Genomic DNA, 22338 nt, shown 5'->3' with positions numbered 1-22338 from the left:
GCCTATCACAATAGTGCTGGTTATATGATGGATACTTCTAACCTCATAGTATTGCAATGAAAATTGGTGGAAATAATGGCTGGGAGCATTTTTCAGGGTGCTTGTCACATAGTGAACACTTAATGAATTAACAGGTGATAGGATGGTAATACAGTGATGTTGGTTATGAGATCCAAGTATGCCCCACGGGCCAGCAGCATCAGTATTGCCTGGGAGCTCATTAGAAATACAGAGCTCAGGCTCCACCCCAGACCTCCCGAACCAGGACTTGCATTTTATAACGAAATCCCCAGGTGATTTGTGTGCACATAAAAGTTTGAGAAGCCCTGATACAGAAAAACAACCTTGGGATTCATCAACATGATGGAAGTCCTGCTACCAGTAAGCAAGCCAAGGAGCTAAAGTCACACCCAAATCGAAAGACGCTGAGGCCAGTTTCTTTTGCCTACACCTCTAACCTGGAGCTGTTCAGGCTTCCTGAATCCCACAGAGTTATTCATTTTGTCATCCAGGCTGTAGCGGAAAGCCTTTGCAAAACACATTTTTGTGTCTACCACGTAGCAACGGCACTGTAATTTTGGTTTTCACATTTTTAATTATTCAGCTGTTTTATTTGTCACCATTTAGGGAATTATTACAAAACTTATGTCTACAATGCTTCTGATTAATGCATATTTAGGCAACTAAGCAGATGTAGAATGGGTTGACTTCTTTGATAAAATTAAACATTGATGAAACATGTATTTGCACAGCAATAATGATGCCAGCATTTGTATAAATAATAACACATCTATTTCCCTAATCATCTAGAAAAAAAAAAACAACAACAGTGAGAGTTGACAGAATTACCAAATATGTCTCACTTCTTAGGCAGATTATTTTTGAGTGTAAAAGTTTTTTTTTATGTGAATAAAGTTATGCTAATTTATAGCATCTATTAGCACTTTAAAGTGAAAGAAGTGTCTTTGAGCAGAAAACAATGTGGATGAGACCTGAAGCATGCTTCCAGGATATATCATAAGTTCCAGAGCTTCTTTGTCCAGCGTGGAAAGCTGCATGTTTTATAATGGACTCCTCCACAGTACTGTAGTTTGATTTTATATAAGATGCATTCTGAAACCCAGCTGAAGTGGTGCTATAAATACACATTTGTTTTCAACCTCTTAGCATCACTGATATTGGGGTCTCTCTTATCATTGATGGCACATCCCAATTTGATTGGCAGCACTTTTTTCTTTTTATGATCAATGGGAAATTAAACTCAATACAATAGGAGATCAGGACCCCCAGTGAACTTAATCACAGTTCACAAGAAACATCAGTGTGAGGAAAACAAATGGGACAGAAAGGAGACATTACCCCCACCATATTCAAATGAGAAGCAGAGGTGGACAAATGGAAAGAAATTAGATTAAATAAGAAAAGATTCCATGGGTTTCTGTTTTCACAGAACCAGAGAGAAAAATCATAGAAAAGGTGAGAATTTAGCAGAAGGGCAGGAAAGAGGAAAAGGAGAGATGGAAGACAAAAGGGGAGGGAATAAGGCATCAAGATGGAAAGTACAGCCAATACCTCCACTATTTTGGTCATTATTTTCTAGGTGTGGCATTCAATTTGCTGCTCCCTTTTCTTAGTCCACACACTGGTCAATAGAGCTCCCAGAGGCTGGAATGAGGGAGGCTTTTTCTGCATCTTTTAGGAGGTATTTGTTCTTCTGGCCTACCCAGGTGAATCAATTATCCCCCACATTCTCTCTCCTCTGCTTCCTACATTTTTCCCAGTCCCAAACGTCCTGGGAAGGCTTAAGTGATTCTTATGACTTCTGTTTGTTTGTTTGTTCTTTCAGGTGATATCAAGATTATCGAACAAATCTACGGTCTCACAGGTATGGCTTTTTCCAAAGACCAGAACATTTATCTGAAATCTGTAGGATTTCCAATAAATCTGCCTCCCACTTCAGGGTTTTATGTATTTATTTTCTACTTTCCCTGATACACTTCCTAATGAAATGTATCGACTGACTTTCTGGAGTTTGGAACAGAGACGTATTGAAACTCATCTCTCTATTTAAATGTTATATTGATGTTGAAAAGTAGTTGTCACCAGAACCTGCCCCAAGTAGTAACGTCCTGAGGCACTGATCTTGGAAGTACATTTATTATGTTTAAAACTAGTAGCCAAATGTTTTCTTGTAGGCATCCAGTTGATGGTGCAACATGATTATCCATGATCCAAAATTTTAAAAAAAGTGATTCAGAGATATTCTGGAAGTGGTTTCACTTGAACTCTTAAGGCAGTCCCAACTTTCAAGAATCCTCCAATTTCACAGAAAATTTTCCCAAGAAACAGTGATTTATCAGATTTGTTATCTAGATTTTTACTACCAATAATCCAGTGAAGGGAATCCTATACAAAGCTCCTTGCCTTGCTCAGTCCTCTCCTTGAAGCAGAACCCAACACCCTTCACACACGTGTCTACACACAGACACGCATACATACAAAGAAACACATATCCAATTACATAACACAAGTCAAAGACATTGATACTTTACTGAAGATAGTTGGGGCTCAAGCAGGGTTTACTTTACTTTTAATACTATTGAGAAACTTCTTAAAAGCCCTTAAAACATCTCAGTGCATTCAGCTGAGTTTCTCTCTGGCAGTAGTTGTCTTTTCTTTCTCATCTCTACAAAATCCCTCCTCAGGAGCTGACAAAATGGTTATTTTGTTTCAACTCTTCTCAACAGGCCGCCTTTCCTCAGGACTATTCCCTTTCCCCCAGGCCATTCCTATATTCTCTTTCACATGAAGAAAAATTTAGCTTTCTTTCGGATTTTCCAATTTGAATTTCTCACCCCTTCATAGCAGTCTGAAAATGAACATCCCTTTCAAGAATGCGACATCTTTAACTTTCAAAAAAATTATTGGGTATAATTAAGGCTTAGATTCATTTACAATATCAAAACCACCAGAATAACAGGGCATTCAAGGTAATAGATGTTTATTTCTCTCTCATGGACAAGGCCAGAGGTGGGTGATATAACTGTGTCAGTAGGGTCCTGAGCTTTTTTCTTTTGGATTCATTATCCTCAATGCCTGGCTTCCTTTTTTAAGATCTTCTCATTGTCTAAGATGGCTGCTGGAGATCTCTCCACTTTATCAATAGTCCAGACTTGAAACTAAAAAAAAAGAAAGAAAGAAAGAAAGAAAGAAAGAGCAGGATAGAGGCACCCCTCTTCCCAGATGTCTTCCTAAAAGTTCCTTTTAACCTGTCCACTTGCATAGTAGCACCCCAGAACTTAGCCTCGTGGCCAAACCAACTGGCAAAGGAAGCTGAGAAAGGAGATCTTAGGGCAAGGTGCATAGTTCTGTTAACTAGCAAAGAAGGGGAGATTATGTAAAAAGAGAAAACCAACACTCTCTGTAGCACCCACCTTGAGGCAAATGTTTCCATTTTCTTCAAGGCCATCATCATCACCACCAGGACAAGCATCTGTTAAGTACTTCCAATGCACATGGTTAAGTGTTTTAATGTCCATTATCTAATAACTATTTCCTCACACCGTTCCCCATTTACAGGTGAAACCAAGGATTTAAGCAATTATATTACTTGACCAAGTAATAGGTAGTAAGTCTCAGGATTTCTAGGACTGTGTGACCAAAAGTCTATATCCAGCCACTAGATTTTATTTTGCTTCCCCTGTAGTCATAACAGGTTTGATTGAATCTAGTCACCTGTGAGTATAATGTTATGAGCTAAATTAGAGATTCTTTTGCCTATGGGATAAAAATCTCATTGCCCTCATGGAAGCATTTGTCAGCAGGAAATGAAGGGGTGGGTCAGAAGAGAAAGAAGAAATCTGTGGCCTAACTGTATGGCAGTGTATACAGGGGTGAGTCCAGCTACTCAAGGGAAGCAAGCGTTTCTGTGCAGACGGCCCGAGGAAAGGAACCGGTACTCCTGCATAGACGTTGCGTGTGGGGCTGGGTGGTTAAGAGTCTAATAAATTTGACTCCGCTCGGCAATAATGTTAGGAGGAATAATTAATTCTTCATGTAAGTACTGCTCACTGCCTTGATCACAAGAGTCAATATCTAAGCACCTTGTCCAAGGTGCCAAGTCTCCACGATAAAATGGAAGTACGAAATTTAAACAAACTTGTAGAAGTGCAAACACTATAGATTATTAATCAGAGAATTCTTTTAGGGCCAGCAGAGCCTCCTTGAACCAAAAGAATGATTAAATTGCCAATGCAAATGTAAACAGAAGTCCAATTAAAAGAATTCACTCATTGTTTTTCATTTCTTTGATAAGTTTGCCCTGTTGTGTCTTTAACGGTGAGCTAATTTTTCGATTCTACAGTGCTACCAAACAAATGTTCCCCTGCAATTCCACGTGGGTCCAACTTTTGTTACAAGCACAGAACTTTAAAATGCTGTGAAAAGCAAAAACTAATAAAAGCCAAACAATGACTTTCCCCATAAAGAACTAATGACTTCTCCATTCATTAAAATAATCATATCTAGTTGGAAAGATGATTCTAATAATGCCATTTCCTCAAGAAATTTTGAGCCATTAAGATTAAAATACAAGAAAACTTCATGAGTAAACTATTTCGCTTAGTTTGGCCTAAACTGATGGGGCTATTGCCTGTAAAGTCACCACGGGTTCAAGTTCATTTTTTGTTGTTGTATCTATCATTATAACTGTTAGAGGAAAATCAATATATACCAATAAATCAACTGTTTATTAAGATGAAGGAATAACCATGACAGCTCATGAGATTTAAATAGCACTCTTAGATCTTTCCAGTTTGTTGTCTTATTTCTCTTAGAAATTATTGATAAGCAGGTAGAAGCAATTGTATCCACAAAAGAGAATGAGGCACAAAAAAAATGAATTGACTTTTTGGAGCAGGGAAGCCATGTTTGGGGAAGAACAAGAAATATCCACTCTTACAGTGACTCCATTGAGGGCCACTCGCTGTCCTCTCTGCCCTGCCCCTGCATCATTACCTCCATTGCCTTTACTCATCCTCCCCCTTGCTTCTTCTTAGTCTAAGAGATTGAATGAGTTCAGTCAAGAGTCTAAGACGGGTTTAACAAGACTTCTCCTTCCCTTCCCAAGGTCCTCAAGGGGAGCAGACCACGTGGTTTGCCCCATTTCCTGCCAACTGACGTCTGAGAATAAAAATAACAGGAAGCAGAGTAGCTGTGGATGCTGCTGGTCTAACTCCATCTATGTGATCCAAAATAGGAAAGACTTATATTCTCAAAGATAATGTATTTTTCTGGTTGAACTGCACATAAAGCTCCACTAAAGACCCTATGACTTTAAAATAACAAGGCCCAAGACCTTCCTGTAAAACTGAAATGTCCCAAGAGCATGTCACCATATGCTATTACAGATGACAGGCTGAGTAAAATTTGGATGCAACCCAGGTAAAATGCACATTTCACATGGCTCCCCACCAAGATAGTTTAAAAAGACCAAGCGAGGCGTTAACAGACTGACACCAGGATAGCAAAGAGGATAAAGCTGGGGAATGTCAGGAAGGAGAAGACACTGAACCCCTGAATAAATAATAGCAAAATCTGCAAAGTCTTAAGCTTTCCTGAGAAGTAAGTTTCTAGAGCATTTGACTTTGCTTAGACGGGCCCAGCAGCAGGAATGATCTACCTCTCAGGCGGTCTTTGTGATCTGTACTAATCTGTGTTATCCACTGATTTAGTCAGAGCCCAAGGGAAATGGCAGCATCAACAAAAGACTCCCATCCATTGTGGAAGATGAAGAGGAGGAGGAGGAGGGAGAGGATGAGGAGACAGCCTCCCTCTCTCCCATCTACACAAGGGGAACCTCTGCACGCAGCAAGAAGGCTGGAAGCAATAAAAGCTATCTAGGCCTCAGCTTGAAGCAGCTGGCCTCGGGCACTGTGCCGTTTCACTCACCTAGCAGAGTCTCCAGTTCACATTCCCCCAAAAACAAACAGGACACTGACCCCCCTAACCATGCTAAAAGGAAAGAGAGAAACTTGAAATTGCAACTGTCAGCTTTGAATAGCACTGGACCCCCAGACCTCAGTCCAAGGTAAGAATCACATCATGTAATTCTTTCCTAGGTGAAAAGGGCTGCCTTTTGTTCAAACTAGTATCTAGCTAGTATATTTATTCAGCCTTCTGGGCCTCTCAACCACACAGGTTCCTAGCCTGGCTTCTTTGACTTTCCCGAATTTTAGGTGCAAATTTTGCCTCTACATAGAGGTGTGTGCAGTATGACAATAATTAGTGTTAGTCGTAGTCTCAAAAGGGTACATTAAATATTCAGAAGTCCTTCTCTACTCCTTTCATCCATTAAGCTCTACCTTTATTATTATAAGTGTGTATTTCTACGTTGTAATTTATAATTTATAAATTTAAATGAAAATAAAAGATAGAACAAGGCCCATCGATGTGATTCCCTCAATGCCTGATCTTACCAAATGTTTTATGGAACAATAAGTTGAAATCGTAAAGGAAACGAAGTGTCGATGTTCATTTTCAATACTATTTTCTTCATCATTGTGGATAACAGAAGCTTAGTTTTATTTCTGGCCTCTTCTGTAAGTAACATGAAATGGCTCCACTTTTAATTGTAAAAATTCTCTTTACGACCAACTAAAAATGATTGAGAGGGTGAAAAATCCTGATGCAGATGATGTGAAAGGGGTGGTCTATGGTGAATACAAGCAATAGTAAAAAATCACATCATAGTCGAATGATAAGTAGAAGCAAGAAAAAAAAAATCGAATGCCTCCTATGTGCCATGTCTTCTGCTGGGTAATTCCACGTTCACTATTGGACTTAGTCTCTTCAGGAGGTCAGGAGTCCTGTAAAGCAGTTCATGTTATCTGTACTATGGAGATATAAGAAGTGAGCTATTTTGTCCAAAATCGCAGAGATGAAGGTTGGAAATCTGGATTCAACTTCTGTTTTTCTACTTGTAAAGCAAGTGATTTTTGTCAGTAACTAGTCATTTGAAGGACACAATTTATCCATTTAGAGAGAATATTTTTAAAAATAAGCAAAACAGACTTAGTGAAAAGTAGGTGGACATTAAAGGTTCAGGAATTCAGTTGAGGATGGTAATTCGAAAACATTGCCTTATTCTTCTCCTTCCTAAATTTTTAATAAGAAGAAAGACAATTTTAAATAGGGAAAATATATCAGAGCTGGAAAAGAAAGGTTTATGTACAATTGATCCTACATTTATAAAAAGATTTGAGAACATACATCAAAATGCTAACCGTAGTGGTGGGTTACAGGTGATGTTTATTTTCTAATTTTTTTACTTTTATGTTTAAATTTTCTATAATAGACTTATGTTTTTTAAATAATGAGTGGGTTAGACGTTATTTAGCAAGGAAAGAAGACTAGCCGAAGTCCTAATAGTCATTTATATGTAATTCTTTACCTTTTACTTCAGGGTTTTGTCCAGGTTCAGAGTAAAGGTGTCATCAAAGTTATTTAATGTGTTGCTATAATCATTAGATTAAAACATTTTAATTTTGGATAGAGTAGTGATTTAATATGAATTCAGATAAGAGGACTTCTGTAGCTTAAGGCTTTGAATCCGAGAATAAATAAGATTCTAAATTCTATAGTATTTCTATCCAATAGAAATATAATGTGAGCTAAAATTGTGAGCCACAAATGTAATTTTAAATTTTCTAGTAATCACATTTTTAAAAAGCAAAAAAACCCCCCAAAAAACAAAATAAAGTGAAATTTAATTTTAATAATACATTTTATTTGACTTAGTATGCCCCCAAATAATATAATTTCAAATGTAAATAATATTTAAAATTTACTAATAAAACCATTTGCATTTTTTTACTCAAATCGTCGAAATCCAATGTGCATTTTATTCTTACAGCATATCTCAATTTGCAGGAGCCACATATCAGGTGCTCAGTAGCCATATAAGATTATCATATTGGATAGCACAGCTTTAGAGTATGTAGAATTTAGAAATTAACACTATTTTTAAGTCTTCTAGAAATACTGGAACTTGGGGTGCCTGGGTGGCTCAGTTGGTTAAGTGTCCAATTCATGGTTTCAGCTCAGGGCATGATCTTAGGTTCGTGAGATCGAGCCCTGTGTCAGGCTCTGCACTCAGTGGGGAGTTGGCTTGGGATTCGCTCTCCCTCTTCCTCCACACGCCCCCCTCCCATGTGTGCTCTCTCTCTGTCTGTCTAAAATAAATAAATAAAATATTTTTTAAAAAAAGGAAGAAATACTGAAACCCATAAATATAAATGTACAACTAACCAATGTCCTTTATTTTAAACAGGATTGTTGATGGAATTGAAGATGGAAACAGCAGTGAGGAAAGCCAGACTTTTGACTTTGGCTGTGAACGCATCAGGCCAGAGCCCAGAGTTTCCCCTCCTCTAGGAGGTAAGCTCTATATTTAGCCTTCTGTCAAAGGGCGATATTTCTTTTTAACTTATAATGTTTGGCATAGGCACTTTTTTTGCCTACCCATTCTCTGAATATTTTCTACGTGATAGAACTTTACCAATGTCATGGAACAATTCGATTTGAGTCTGTGCCATCTCCAAGTTATTAAGGTACAATTTGTAATTGTTCCTCCATCCAGGCTGTTCTGCCATTTACCAGCCCAGGTAAATGGTGCGTCAGGAGACTCAAATATCTGCTCTTCATTAGAGGGTGACCATGTTTTCTTATTACAAATGCAGACTAATCCACCAAAACAACATTACCCAGAGGAAAAGCTGTGTGGGTGTTCACTGGTTATTTTTAACCAACTAATCGATGAGAGATTATGTATTTGCATTTTGTCAGAGGATAAACAACTTCAGAAGGATGTAAGAAGTTTGGAAATGATGGAGAACTATGTGAAGCACTACCCTCTAGTGATGGTGAATTAATGTAAGGGTACCCCCAAACCTAGCTCAGCCTCCTCCCTCTCCCTTGCCTTCTTGAGTTCATCGCCCATAAAAAAGAATCTATCAACATAATGAAGGCCAGAAATGACAAGTAAATTCTAAAGAAGACACACCTGTAGTTAATAAAGAGAGAATAATGAGCAAGCATAGGCTATCCACGACAATTTACCAGCCAACCACCAGATGAAAGGCTAGCAGTCCCCTGCCAACTCTGTCCTCCCTTTCCCACTCAGCTCTGAGATCCTTGTGTCAGGATCTACTACCAATTAGTGAATACCTCCATGAACAAAGCCAAGCCCAATAAAAAGTTTTGTATGTACAGTCCTGGGTGTGTTTCTCCTTTTGGTAGAATACCAGTGTTCCATTTCAATCAACAGTCCTACTTCCTGGCACTCATCATCTTCTGGGGAAATGGAAGTGTCCTTGTAAGTCTCTAGGGGGAGTGGGGGAGTGTGCACAGGGAAGGAAGAGGTGAAGATTTCAGTCAACAATCCTGATTCAATTGACTTACCTGTGCTGATGTTACTCTGGGGAAAGAGGCACAGAAATCATAGTTCTAGTCACACTGATGTATCTGCTATGAAAGTTGATGGTAGCTTCCAATTGGAAGATTTCCTTACTGAGTAACCTAGACCTGGAGATGATGCACAGAGCCTCACCACGTCCATCCACCTATTTCTGGTCCCACCACTTCCTTAGCCTCCTCTTCTTTTCCCAACATCCACCCCTATACTCATGCACTCAAGCAACAAATTTTCTTGGCTCTCTCCTAAACCCTCAATTCTAAGACTGTATCCTTACTGCCACCATACTTTTCCTTGCCACATCCATCTCTTGCCTGCATTGCCAACCAAAGTCTCTTCTCTGGCCTCACACTGCTCTCCATACAGAGTAAACTTTTAAAAATACAAGTTTATTCTTGTAACTCTGATCCTATGCTTAAAACCCTGAGATGGCTTCCTGGTGCCCTTAGTGTGAAATCCAAATCTATTGCCTAATTGCTTTTTAAATCTGTCTTTTCCCAGCTAGACTCTAAGCTCCATGAGGCTCAATTATATTATTTTTTTTCACTTAGCCTACTGTATATGTTCTCCAGTCATTCATTGAACTAATAGATTAACTTTGCAAAATTCTTTGCAAAGTGAGCTTCTACTACTTTGTCACTTTGGATTGATTTCAGTGACTTTTTTCTTCCACAACAAGTTTTCTACCCATAATTTACCAGAAGTAGGGTATTAGGATGGTCATATCATTTTATATAAATATATTTAAGTAATAAATATAAACAACCTATATCATATATATATATATATATATATATATATATATATATATTCCTTTCCACTCCAGCTAGCAGCAATTCATATATGTATCATTCATTCCTTTCCACTCCAGCTAGCAGTGATTCATCTATACTTTTGTTGCGGACAGAAATAAATGTATTTGGAAGAGTAAAGTAAAGAAAAAGTGGAGATAAGAGAACCAGGAAATGGGAGATACTATCTTTTAGAGCAACACAGGAGGAGATAGGAAACCTGCAGTGGAGTTTAGCACCTGAAATAGAAGTGGGGGGGAAATGTTCTCATGGGCACAGGAATTAATATTTGGGGGAAAAAAAGGAGGAAAAGAACACCCCTTTTCTACGGTTTAGGTATTGACTGTGATGTATTTTTAGAGAATGGTCAAAAAAGAGAAACTGTGCCATCTTGGAACATGGTGGTGATTGTGTTCAGGGGAAAGGAAGATTTGCCATGGACACATCCAATCAGTGTGGTCACAGTCCCCACCATGATATGTGCCTAGTTTCAAGGAGTATTTCAGGCACGATCCAGAGGATTACTAGAAGCATTCCAATCCCAGGGAGACAGAACCTACAATGTGCAGGCATCAGGAAAAGGTAAAGGTGGTAGCTTAGGCTTCCTTCTCCATTCCAACTGTCCCAATCCTCAAATATGAGGTTTATTGCTAAAGGACCCATTCTGTGTGTGTTCCACTTTTCAGACCCAGAGATTGGAGCTGCTGTTCTCTTCATTAAAGCAGAGGAGACCAAACAGCAAATAAATAAACTCAACAGTGAGGTATGGATCTTTCTCTTTCTTTGGTCACTCTGGAATGGTAAGAACTATAAATCCTAGTTACCGGCAAAAGCGGTATAATAGAGTAATTATAGGCATGTGCTCTGGTGTCAGACCACTGTGGATGAATTCCACTGAGCCATTTGAGTTATGTGACCTTTCACGAGTTACTTACCCTCTCTCATGCTCTATTTCCCCATGTTTAAGAAGAGGACAATAATTATGCCTGCCTTATGGCCCATTGTAAAATTGAGTTAGTACAGGCAAATCATTTAGCATAAAGTAAGCACTAAATAAATGATAATTATACTAATTAGCATCATAAATGTATTGATACTTGATGTAACTGGTGCTTTTTCACTTTTTTCATGTAATTTTTAATGAGTTAAAGCAAGATGATTAATCCAAAGATGAATGCTATTTCTCAGAGTAATCAAATGGCCTAAAATACTCTTCCTTTCCCTGACATATTTTTGCTGTGTAACTTTGAGCACTTTACCTCTCTGGATCGTACCATCTATCCATGTAAAATCAGGTAATTTTTTAAACAACTTTATTAAAATGTATTTTACATATCATAAAATTCACCCATTTCAAGTGTACAGTTCAATGATTTTTAGTAACTTTATTGAGTGGTTCAACTGTCACCGTATCAGTTTTAGAATACTTTTACCAACTCCCACCCCCCCACCTCCACCCTCCCCCACAAGACTTCTCATTGCCATTTATGATTAATTTCTGTTCCCACATCCAGCCCTAGGTACTCACTTACCTACTTTTTCCTCTTTTGGCCATTTCATATAAATAGAGAAGGTAATTTCTGAATTACTGTCCTAATTTGGGTGCCCTCCCCAAAAATTTTAATTAAAAAAAATAAGAAAACAGATTCAAGAAAAGAATTTGGGTGCAAATAGTTTATTTGGGAGGTGGTCCAGAAAGCAAAATGAAGGAGTAGAGAAGTAAGACAGATGAGAAAGTAAAGCACATAAATAAAGGTGTGCTAATGAGATAATTAACTCTGTAAGCAATTGGGGCTCAATCCTGCTGGGGACCACTGAGAGTGTATAGGACAATTCAAAACTGTTCCACCATAAGGCAAGGAAAGGGGGAATTAAGGGTGGTTCCTAAGAGACTGATTCTCTAGCTCTTCATGCAGGCCTAGCTGCAGAGGAGACTCAAAAGTTTCTTCAGACAGGAATATGCAGGAAGACCTGGACCTGTCTTTGGTGACCTTCAGGTTTGGCCTAAGGCAAGGACATGTGGACAGGCACAGACAGTCCCTTTCTAGGACTAAAGTTTTATATTATTTGATGAGATCTTAGCAAAAAATGTAGCCAGTTACTTACACTGATGAGATTTGTGAAAAATGAAATCATATAATCATAATCAGTTTTTCTTAAACCTGTGTGTCTTCAGCTTAGTGAAGATTTACGATTTACTACCATCCCTCCTTCTGCGCCCACTCTCTCTGGAAGTGTAATTTTTGCTAACAAGACGTAAGAGCTCCAACGGGTAGACTAACAAGATAGATAAAAATGGAAAATTAACCAGATTGAAACTCCTTAAATCACAAGGATTTGCACATACACTGGATTATCTAAATAACCTCTTGTGAAAAATTCTCCGAAACAATACAAAACAAAACAACTAAATACCTTGTTGGAGAAAGTTCTATTGAATAATTTCTTTTCAAATATTGTTCTCGGCTAAAAGTACCATTAATACTGTTTGAATTCTTTTCCCTCACATCTGAGATAATTTAATGGTTTTAAAAACTGACCAATATCTTAGCTCAAAATATTGGATTTAGTAATTATTCTGGGGAAAAAAATGTGCTTATATCTTCACCTTTTGGAATGTACATATTTTCCCAAGTCACAGCTGTAAATCCATACACTATATGATTTTCCTTTGACAACGTGAGCCAGTGGTAGATATGTTAAAACAGATAACCACTTGAAAAACAAAATATTTCCCCAGTGTGATTCGGTATTCATGATTGCTTTTCTAGTGAGATGACATAAATCTTTTTATCTTGCCGTATATTGAAATAAAAAGGGCAAGTTAAAATATCAGTGGTCCAATTATCCTTCCCTAAAGAATTAGTTTATCCTTATAGGAAATACCTGATTTCTTCATGGTTGAAGCTTAAGTAAGAAAATCTTATCCTTTACATATAATTTATACAGTCTTGACCCTTTGGCTCATTAAAACCCACTGACAAGCAGAATGAAAATACAAATTGGTTTCAAACTGTAAAATTATCTTTCATCCAACCTCCTACCTGTTTTTTCCTCATATCTCCTATAAACCAATGTTGTTTATGCAGCAGAAAAAAAAATCTACCTTTTAAAATCCAAGCCTAATTTTTCAATTTCACCTGTATCCTACCACTCAACCATGTGATCATTTGATTGCTTTATTTTTCATTTATTCTATTCCTTGCTAGTAGTAAACAAGAGAAGAATTGACAATGAACATGGGATGTACTGCATAACAATAACTCTTTAATAAAAAGGTCAATCCCCAGTATATGTGGGGCATGTCAAGTGTTGTGTCAAGTTTGAGAACATGGCAACAACCCCATTCTAATATTTGCTTAAACATTTAAGATATAAAGAAATTGTTCATTGAAGTGTGGATTTCATAATTAGCTGGCTAAGGACAGAACAAAAATCAGAAAAGGAATAATGTTGGTAATAACCTACATTCACAGAACAGGGAAGAGAGTTTAAAACATGTAGGGCAGCTGCTAATATTAGAACGCTTTTGAAAACATTGTCATTGCTTTATAGTAACAAAGAAATAGTGCAATTCTAAGGAAATTGTTTAAAAATAACAACAAAATGTCACTGTGGGGGCCATGGGCTGTGTAAGTCAAATGCTCCATTTCTGAAAAGGTTTGTAGGTAAGGGTTAGAATATTTCCTCATATCTGAAATCTGGCTGACCCAGAAAGATTCTGTGGCAAAGCCGACAGGGGAAGCTGCGTGCTCTGCCACAGCAGGCATAGGACATAAAACACACTAGTAGAGAAAGAGAATAAGCTTTGGAGAAAGAAAAATATTCGGATGTCTATTCATAAAATTAACTGTCTGACTTCAGCAAAGTGTTCACCTTCCCTAAGTTCAGATTTTTCCTCTGTTAAGTGGTAATGATAAAATCTGCAATACAGGATTGTTGCGAGGACTTGATGCCATATATAAAGCACCCAGCATGATGTCTTCTGTTAATAAGGGGTCAAATGCTCATTCTCTCCTTATACAAGGTTATACTTCCGTTCAACAGAAGGCGACTTTCAAGTTAGCACCCCCTGCTCCCTCCTGCCCAGTGCAGAGTAGTAGGAGAGAATTAGTCTCGGTGCTTATGGGGGAGAAAATGAAAATGAATGGACTTAAGGGAACCATTTGATCATGAAAATGACTACTTTCTACCTGACACTTTATTTGCTATGAAAATACTCAATATAAAATTAGAATAGAGGGGTGCCTGGGTGGCTCAACCGTTAAGTGTCAACCTTTGGCTCAGTTAATGATCCCAGGGTCGTGGGATCAAGCCCCGCATTGGGCTCCCTGCTCAGTGGGAAGCCTGCTTCTCCCTCTCCCACTTCCCTTGCTTGTGTTCCCTTTCTCACTGTCTCTCTGGCAAATAAATAAAATCTTTAAAAATACCTTTAAAAATAAAAAAAAATGAAGTGTATAATTTGAAGGCTTTTAGTATGTTCAGAGTTGTGCATTCATCACCATAATCAATTTTAAACCATTTTATTACCCCACAGAGAAACTCCATACCATATAGCCATCACCCGTAATGCCTGAAGTTCCCGTACCCTCGACCCTATTAACCTACGTTCTCTGCCCATAGATTTGCCTATTTTGAACATTTCATATAAACGGAGTCATACGGCATGGTCCTCTCTGACTGGCTTTTGTCATTTAGGATAATGTTTTCAAGGTTCAGCCATGTTGTGGTGTGGGCGTACTTCATTTGTTTTTATACCCCAGTAATATTCCATTGTGTGGCTATACCACTTTTTGCTTATTCACTCATCAGCTGATGGACATTTGTGTTGTTACCACTTTTTAGCTAATATGAGTAATGTTGCATGAACATTTATTAAGACATTCGCACAAGTTTTTGTGTGGACGTGTTTTAATTTCTCTTGGGTAAAGTGGAATTGCTGGATCAACTTTATGTTTAAACATTTGACAAACTGCCAGACCGTTTCCCAAATGGCAGCAGCACTTTACATTCAGCAGTATATGAAGGTTCCAAGCTCTCTACTTCCTTGCGAACGATTTTTTATTTGTTATACGACTTTTTTATTATAACCATACTAGAGCGTATGAAGTGGTATTTCACTGTGGTTTTCACTTCCATTTCCTTGATAGCTAATAATATTGAGCATCTTCCCATGTGTTCATTCTTTGGAAAATCGTCTATTCAGATCTTTACCCACTTTAAAATTGAGTTGTAAGAATTCTGTATATATTCTAGATGCAAGTTATGATGTGCAGTTTTCTTCTCCCATTATTGAAGTTGCCTTTTTGTTTTCTAAACATTTTCTTTGAAGCACTGAAGTATTAATTTTGGTGTTATCCAGTTTATCTATTTTTTCTTTTGTTTTTTTGTGATTTTGAGGTCATATCTATGAATTTGTATCATGAGATCAGTGAAGTCTCCTTCAGTCAAAGAAATAGAATAGCAGTAACAGAAGTTGTTCCTTACCTAAGAGTTGCTTTACTATTTTTCTACATGGCTATGAAAATTTAGAGTTCTATTGATAATTCACACAGTGAAACCTACATGGGTAATACCTTATGGTAAAGGGTATTCCTCAGTCCTCTGAATTACTGTTATTATGACATCTTCTCGTTGACAATTGGTTCAACCAAAATGCACTGACAGAATTGCCAGGCCATTCCAAGATCTGACTGTGAGATCTCTTTTCTTCTTCATCATGATCACATATGCATTCCTGACCATCAATTCACAAAAGCAAAATCTTAAAAACGGCTGCACGTTCACTTTCTGACATAGAAAAACAAAATCCATTTAACTGCTGGCAAACCATTCTGCATTTTTCATTTTAAAACATAAGTATTATTGATTATAATGCTACATTTTGTGGACATAACTTTCTACACCGGAATAAACCCAATTATTTAATGATTTGCAGGATGCTTTTTGCTTATTTTCAGTTCTCAAGCCTGTATGGATAGGTAGATTTGTAGCTCTCATGAGATACTAACTGATAATACATACATACATACCCTAAAGAATAGTGCGGATCTTCCAAAAGAAAAAAAAAAAATGCCACTCAAAAGTTTATCCTGTGAAGTGTGAATTTAACATGGATACAGCTTTTGGATATTAGCTGTTTTTGTCTTCCTGGCCTGTGATTACTTATATATAGGCCTCTTCTTATTTTGAATAGAGGGACTAATTGGACATGTCGGTAAGGATCCAAGGGAGACCAATGCCACATTCCAAATGAGCAATTTGAGCAGGGTTGAATAAAAGGAGTATTTACAAAGAAGTTAGTTGAGTGTAGGGAAATCACAAAGGATAGAACTGTCCCTCCCCACTGTGGGGAATAATAACAGCAGAAGTTCACTACAACCACTAGGTCTGAAGGGGTCAGAGTAGAGAATGGTTATAGAATCTTGAGTCAGAGGAAGTTGGGTGGAGAAGGCCACCTGAAAGGAGCTGTGATCTTTTGTTGGGATCCTCTGTGACCTTCTGCCCACCTCAACCCTGCAGGGAAGCAGCCAGAGGAACATATACCCCGACCTCCCTCTCCTACCTCCCTCCGATCTGCTGATGTTCTACAATGGCCAAAGCCAACCAGAAGTCAAAGAGCCAATGTGCCTGTTGATGGAGTTCATACAAGTCAGCCTCCAAGGAGCGGAATTGGTTGGAAACTGGATCTATTCTAGGAATAAAAATGGGAAATATTCAGTAAAATGAGTTACTGCATATTCAAGCAAGTACAGAAAAATTCAAAGGAAATTTAAACAATCGGTTATTAATTACTTATTACTAGTAATTATCCAGTTAGTGGTAGCTAGTTATTAACTGGCTACTAACTGATAGCTTCAGAATAACTGGGTATTTTTTAAAAAGATGGACATGGATGTTTCCCCACCCCTCCATACTTCCTAAATAATTTGTAAGTTGAAATTTTATTTTAAAGATTTATTTATTTGAGAGAGAGAGCAAGGAAGAGAACGCAAGCGGGGGGGGGGGGGCGGGGGGGAGGTGGGCAGACAGAGTCTTAAGCAGACTCCATGCTGGGCCCAGAGCCAGACACGGGGCTTGACCATGACACCCAGGACCCCAAGACCACAACCTGAGCCATAACCAAGAGTCTGGTGACCAACTGACTGCACCATCCAGGAGCCCCATAAGTTGATACATTTTTAAAAGAACACACCCTCTGCCATTTTCCATTCATCAATAGGAAAATTAAGTTCAATAATTGATCCAATCCAGCAGCTACAGATAGCATTAGAATTTTTTTATAGAATCTTATGGTTGGAAAGGATTATGGGGAACTTTTTCTTTCTTATCCTCCCCTAATGCATAAATTTCCCCCTTTTAAAAATGAGAACACCATACATCTTTCAAAAGGGCTCTGATTCTGCCTCCAAACGCCTATTAATTCTCTTGATTCTTCCATGATGAATGCCAATTCTTAAGTCCCTTCTCTGAGCTTTAACACCTACTTTCTAACCTTGCCATTCAGTATTTGCTTTTATAAACTTTTATGTTACTTTCATGTGTACATTTCTTCCTTCCCCAAGGCTCTTGAAAAAACTTTGATTATATCTAAAAAAAAATCTGTGAATTGCCTCAAAATTATTACTATTGTTATTGTTATTATTAACATTGTTGTTAAAGTACTCAGACTTTACTGAAGTACAACTTTACAGAATGAATGTACTCAGACTTTACAGAATGTCCTGTATCTCAAGTAAGTCCATTGTTCAGTACTAGAATATAAGCATATATGAACTTGGGAAGGTTTGGGGATTTTTTCTTTCTTTTTGTTAGAGAACCATCAGGCACCTAGATAAATGGGAACTGACACTTCCCATTTACTTGTGTCCAATTAGAAATAAACACAATATCATAAATCAATACTAAATTAGTCAGAGTTCTTATATGACCATATGATTGGATAGAATTTGAAATAATCGATTTTTATAAATAATGGATTAAAGAATTGTCCTGGAACAAATATTTAAGCAACCTTAGCTTTGATATTATTGTATTTTCATAATGTGATAGAATCATAAAATCTGAAATTTGAGAGCTATCTCAGAGGCCACCTATTTTGGCTTACCTCCCAGTATGGGATTTTTATTTCTGAGGGGATTAGTAAGTTATTTTGCCTGAACATTTTCTGTAGTAAGGAGCTCACTATGCCCCCAGAAAAAGCTATACAAGCAGTTCCCAAACCTAGTTGTGCTTTCAGATTCTCTAGATTTTTTTACATGATTATAGATCTTTTTATAAATTAATATATAAAATATATTTAATACTAATAAATATTTTTAAAATAACTATTCCTTTGGCCAAGCATAGACTAACTGAATCTCAGAACTCTACAGTTGGGACTGGGTATCTTTACTTTTAAAACTTCTCCGGGGGTGCCTGGGTGGCTCACTCAGTCAAGCATCTGCCTTCAGCTCAGGTCATGATCTCAGGGTCCTGGGATCGAGCCCTATATTGGGCTCCCTGCCCAACAGGGAGTCTGCTTCTCCCTCTCTCTGCTTATGTTCTCTCTCTCTATGTCTCTCAAATAAATAAATAAAATCTTAAAAAAAAATAAAAACAAAAATTCTCCAAATGCAAAGCGCCTTGGTGGCTTAGTTGGCTAAGCTTCTGACTCTTGATTTCAGCTGAGGTCATGATCTTTGGGTCCTTGGAGCCCCGTGTTGGGCTTGTGCTCAGGAGGGAGTCTGCTTGAGAATTCTCTCTCTCCCTCACCCTCCTCCCCACCCCCCACTCTCTTTCTCCCCTCCTTTCTCTTTCTAAAATAAATAAATCTTTAAAAAAAATTCCCAAATGCTTCTGATGACAGCCAACGTCATTCCTCAATTAGTTTAGCTATTAGAAACCTATTCTCTATGTTTAGCTCATGTAACTCTCTGTAAAACCTTTTATTAATATTTCCTACTCTGTCTCCTTTGAGTTGCATAGAAAAGCTACATAATTTTTTTTAATGAAAATACTTTAAATTTTGAAGGTAGCTAGTATCTCTCTCCCTCCCCACTCTGTGGTATATTTTCCTCTTCTCTAAATGCTCTCTCTTCCTTGAAACTTTACTCATATGACATGAAATACAGACCCTTAATTGTCATGATTAACTTCCTTTGCCACTTCCCCCTTCTCTTGTCCCAATTTCTTTTTTTATAATAATTTTTTATTATGTTATATTAGTCACCATACAGTACATCATTAGTTTTTGATGTAGTGTTCCATGATTCATTATTTGCGTATAACACCCAGTGCTCCATGCAATACGTGCCCTCCTTAATACCCATCACCAGCCTATCCCAATCCCCCACCCCTCCCCTCTGAAGCCCTCAGTTTGTTTCCCAGAGTCCATAGTCTCTTGTGGTTCATTCCCTCTTCTGTTTATCCCCTCTTCATTCTCCTACTAATCTCCCTGCTATTTCTTATGTTCCATAAATGAGTGAAACCATATGATAACTGTCTTTCTCTGCTTGACTTATTTCACTTATCATAATCTCCTCCAGTCCTGCCCATGTTGCTGCAAATGTTGGGTAATCATTCTTTCTGATGACTAATATTCCATTGTATATATGGACCACATCTTCTTTATCCAGTCATCTGTTGAAGGGCATCTCGGCTCCTTCCACAATTTAGCTATTGTTCTTGTCCCAATTTCTTAAAGATAACCACAAATGATCCCAGTGTCCTACAGATGACATTTCCAGAACAGACATTGTCTATCATGTTTTAGTTTATGACAGCACCTGAGGATATTGTATTTGTTCTCTCTGTTCAGAAAGCTCTTCCCCAAAATCTGCATAGACAGCTCTCTTTCCTCTTTAAAGCCTATGTTCAAATGTCAACTTCTCAATGAGGTCTTCCTTGACCAGTCTTTTTAAAATAGAAGTCCCCTCTCCCCACATTTACTTCCAAATTTGTTTTCCCTCATAGCCTATCAAACCTCTGTTATGGTACATAGTTTATTTATCTACTTTTTCATTGTCTTTATGCTCCCATTAGAATGAGGACAAGAATCTTTATCTGCCTTTTTTTCTTTGCTATGATTGGCATCAGGTGGACACACATTTATGGTAATGAATGTATAAAAAATGCTGAATTATGCATTATATCTATTTTAACCATCAGGCATTAGAACATTGAATAGAAGAGAAAAATGAAATTCTAGTTTTGAGTTTGAAGAGACACTAGAAATCCCATCATGTGAGATGCTTCCATCACAGATGAGTAAATTGAGGCCCAGAGATAATTACATATGCAGTAAGAGGTATAGAAACGCCTAAAAACAAGACCTGAATCCCAGTTCGGTGGGTTTTCTTTTTATTGGATTAGATTTCAAAGAAGGCCATCCTTGGTGTGCCCTGGAAATATTTCCTTCTGAAATATTAGATACCCACATTAAGACTTGAGTCTTTGCTTCCTTAAGTTACCCATATATACTTAAATGTAATATTTGATTTAATCATGGACAGATAATTTTAAGATATGATAATTTTAGAAAGGGCTTTTCAAAAAGCCTAAGAAAATATACTCTATGTTTATTCAAGGGGAGATATACATTTCCCAAATATGTTTTCTCATACGTGTTTCCCACTGATGACTATTCCACATGCTAGCATTTTCAAATCCGGAAAAAGAAAGGAAGAAAAGAAAAGGAGTACATTTTAAAGTAAATAAAATGATAGATGGGGAGGAGTCTACTGGTAATATACTGATTTTTTAAAATGTATTTTTAAATCAAATCTGATAACTGGTAACAAAACACTGTTACTACAGCCTTATACTGACTTCAGTTGATGATCTGAAAGCCCACTCTCTAAACTGAATACACTCAGCCTTGGAGATAAAGGAGTTCTATTCAAATAGCATTTATTAAAGAGTTTGATAGGGAAATGTGTTTTTGTTTAAAACTCCATTATCAAAAAAGCCTGATTTGGGGAAGGTGTCTGCCAATGGTGAAAAGGAAACTCTTTCTAGACCTCTTAACAAGCTTTGGTACCATGGTTCCATGATGCTAGACCTTGCTGAACGAGTCTTTCTCACTGGGGTGTTCATTGCTCAGTTGCCGTAAAAGTAAAAGAAGAGCCTTTGCATTCATTTAAATAGGAATATACTCCTTTGGGGTTTGTTTGTTTGTTTGTTTGTTTTTGGACACTGATTTGCAGTACTTAAAAATCAGTCATTGAATTTATAACAACCAGAGATAAAGGAGAAACAATTAATAAAAAATCAGTTTTATTTTTCAGATAAAATATTTTGGGGATTTTTAAAGGAATTACATGTATATAGATGTATTTTTTAAATGAGGTTCCAGTGTACATACTGAATATTTTGTCTTTATTTTTTAACCATGAGCCATTTTAAACATATAGATATTGATAAAATAACAGATATCCAAATAACTATTATCCGTATTAAGTAAATAATAACATGTTTCTATGTTTCAGATGTTGTGCTTTAGAGAAACTTAAAATTTTTTATCCTTTAAAGTTTTTCTTTCCTATTTCACGAAGTAATAGAACTCAAGAATTAGAGAAAAACATTTAAGAAAGAATTAGAAGTGAGAAAAAGATCATTGTAAAAATTGCCTAAATTGGAAGCAATACAAGAGCAAATAAACAAATAATGCCAAAATAGATCTTGAAAAAGAAGAAAAGTTTAAAGCATCTAATCTATGAAGAGATTTTTTTTAAAAAGTATTTGAAGAAAAGTGTCAAATATTAAAGATAAAGAAGCTCTAACATACAAAAAATACAAGTCTCAGAAGAAGAAAGCCAAATTCAGGGAACCAAACAAACACTAAGAATAATAATCCAATAAAAGTCCCCTAAGATTACCACACACACCAAAAAAAGGTTTTTTGAAGCTGCATATTGTAATCTCACACTCTAGGGAAATTACTGGACTTTAAGAAAAAATATTCATTAGGTATCTAGATAAAAAAGATCTTATAAGGGATGTACATGGATAAATCTAGACTGTTGTTAGACTTTTAGACAGCAACACTTTATGCAAGAGAATGGAGTAACATACAAAATATACAAAATGTAAAGA

The 22338-nt window shown here is 37.2% G+C and overlaps 1 protein-coding gene across 2 annotated transcripts in view; it reads left to right on the top strand.

The window, feature by feature from the left end:
- KCNH8 (potassium voltage-gated channel subfamily H member 8) overlaps positions 1-22338 on the top strand; it is a 360902-nt gene that overhangs the window by 328413 nt on the left and 10151 nt on the right. For both annotated transcript variants that reach the window (XM_045791943.2, XM_087870334.1), the window contains exons 12-15: positions 1847-1885; positions 5733-6088; positions 8330-8436; positions 10950-11026. In XM_045791943.2, coding sequence (XP_045647899.1) covers positions 1847-1885; positions 5733-6088; positions 8330-8436; positions 10950-11026 — 579 coding nt within the window. The remainder of the gene's footprint in view (positions 1-1846; positions 1886-5732; positions 6089-8329; positions 8437-10949; positions 11027-22338) is intronic.

Source organism: Ursus americanus, chromosome 20, assembly GCF_024610735.1.
Source record: "Ursus americanus isolate L20-20 chromosome 20, mUrsAme1.1.p, whole genome shotgun sequence".
NCBI classification, from domain to species: Eukaryota; Metazoa; Chordata; class Mammalia; order Carnivora; family Ursidae; genus Ursus; species Ursus americanus.
This window is presented reverse-complemented; position numbering and strand designations above follow the sequence as displayed.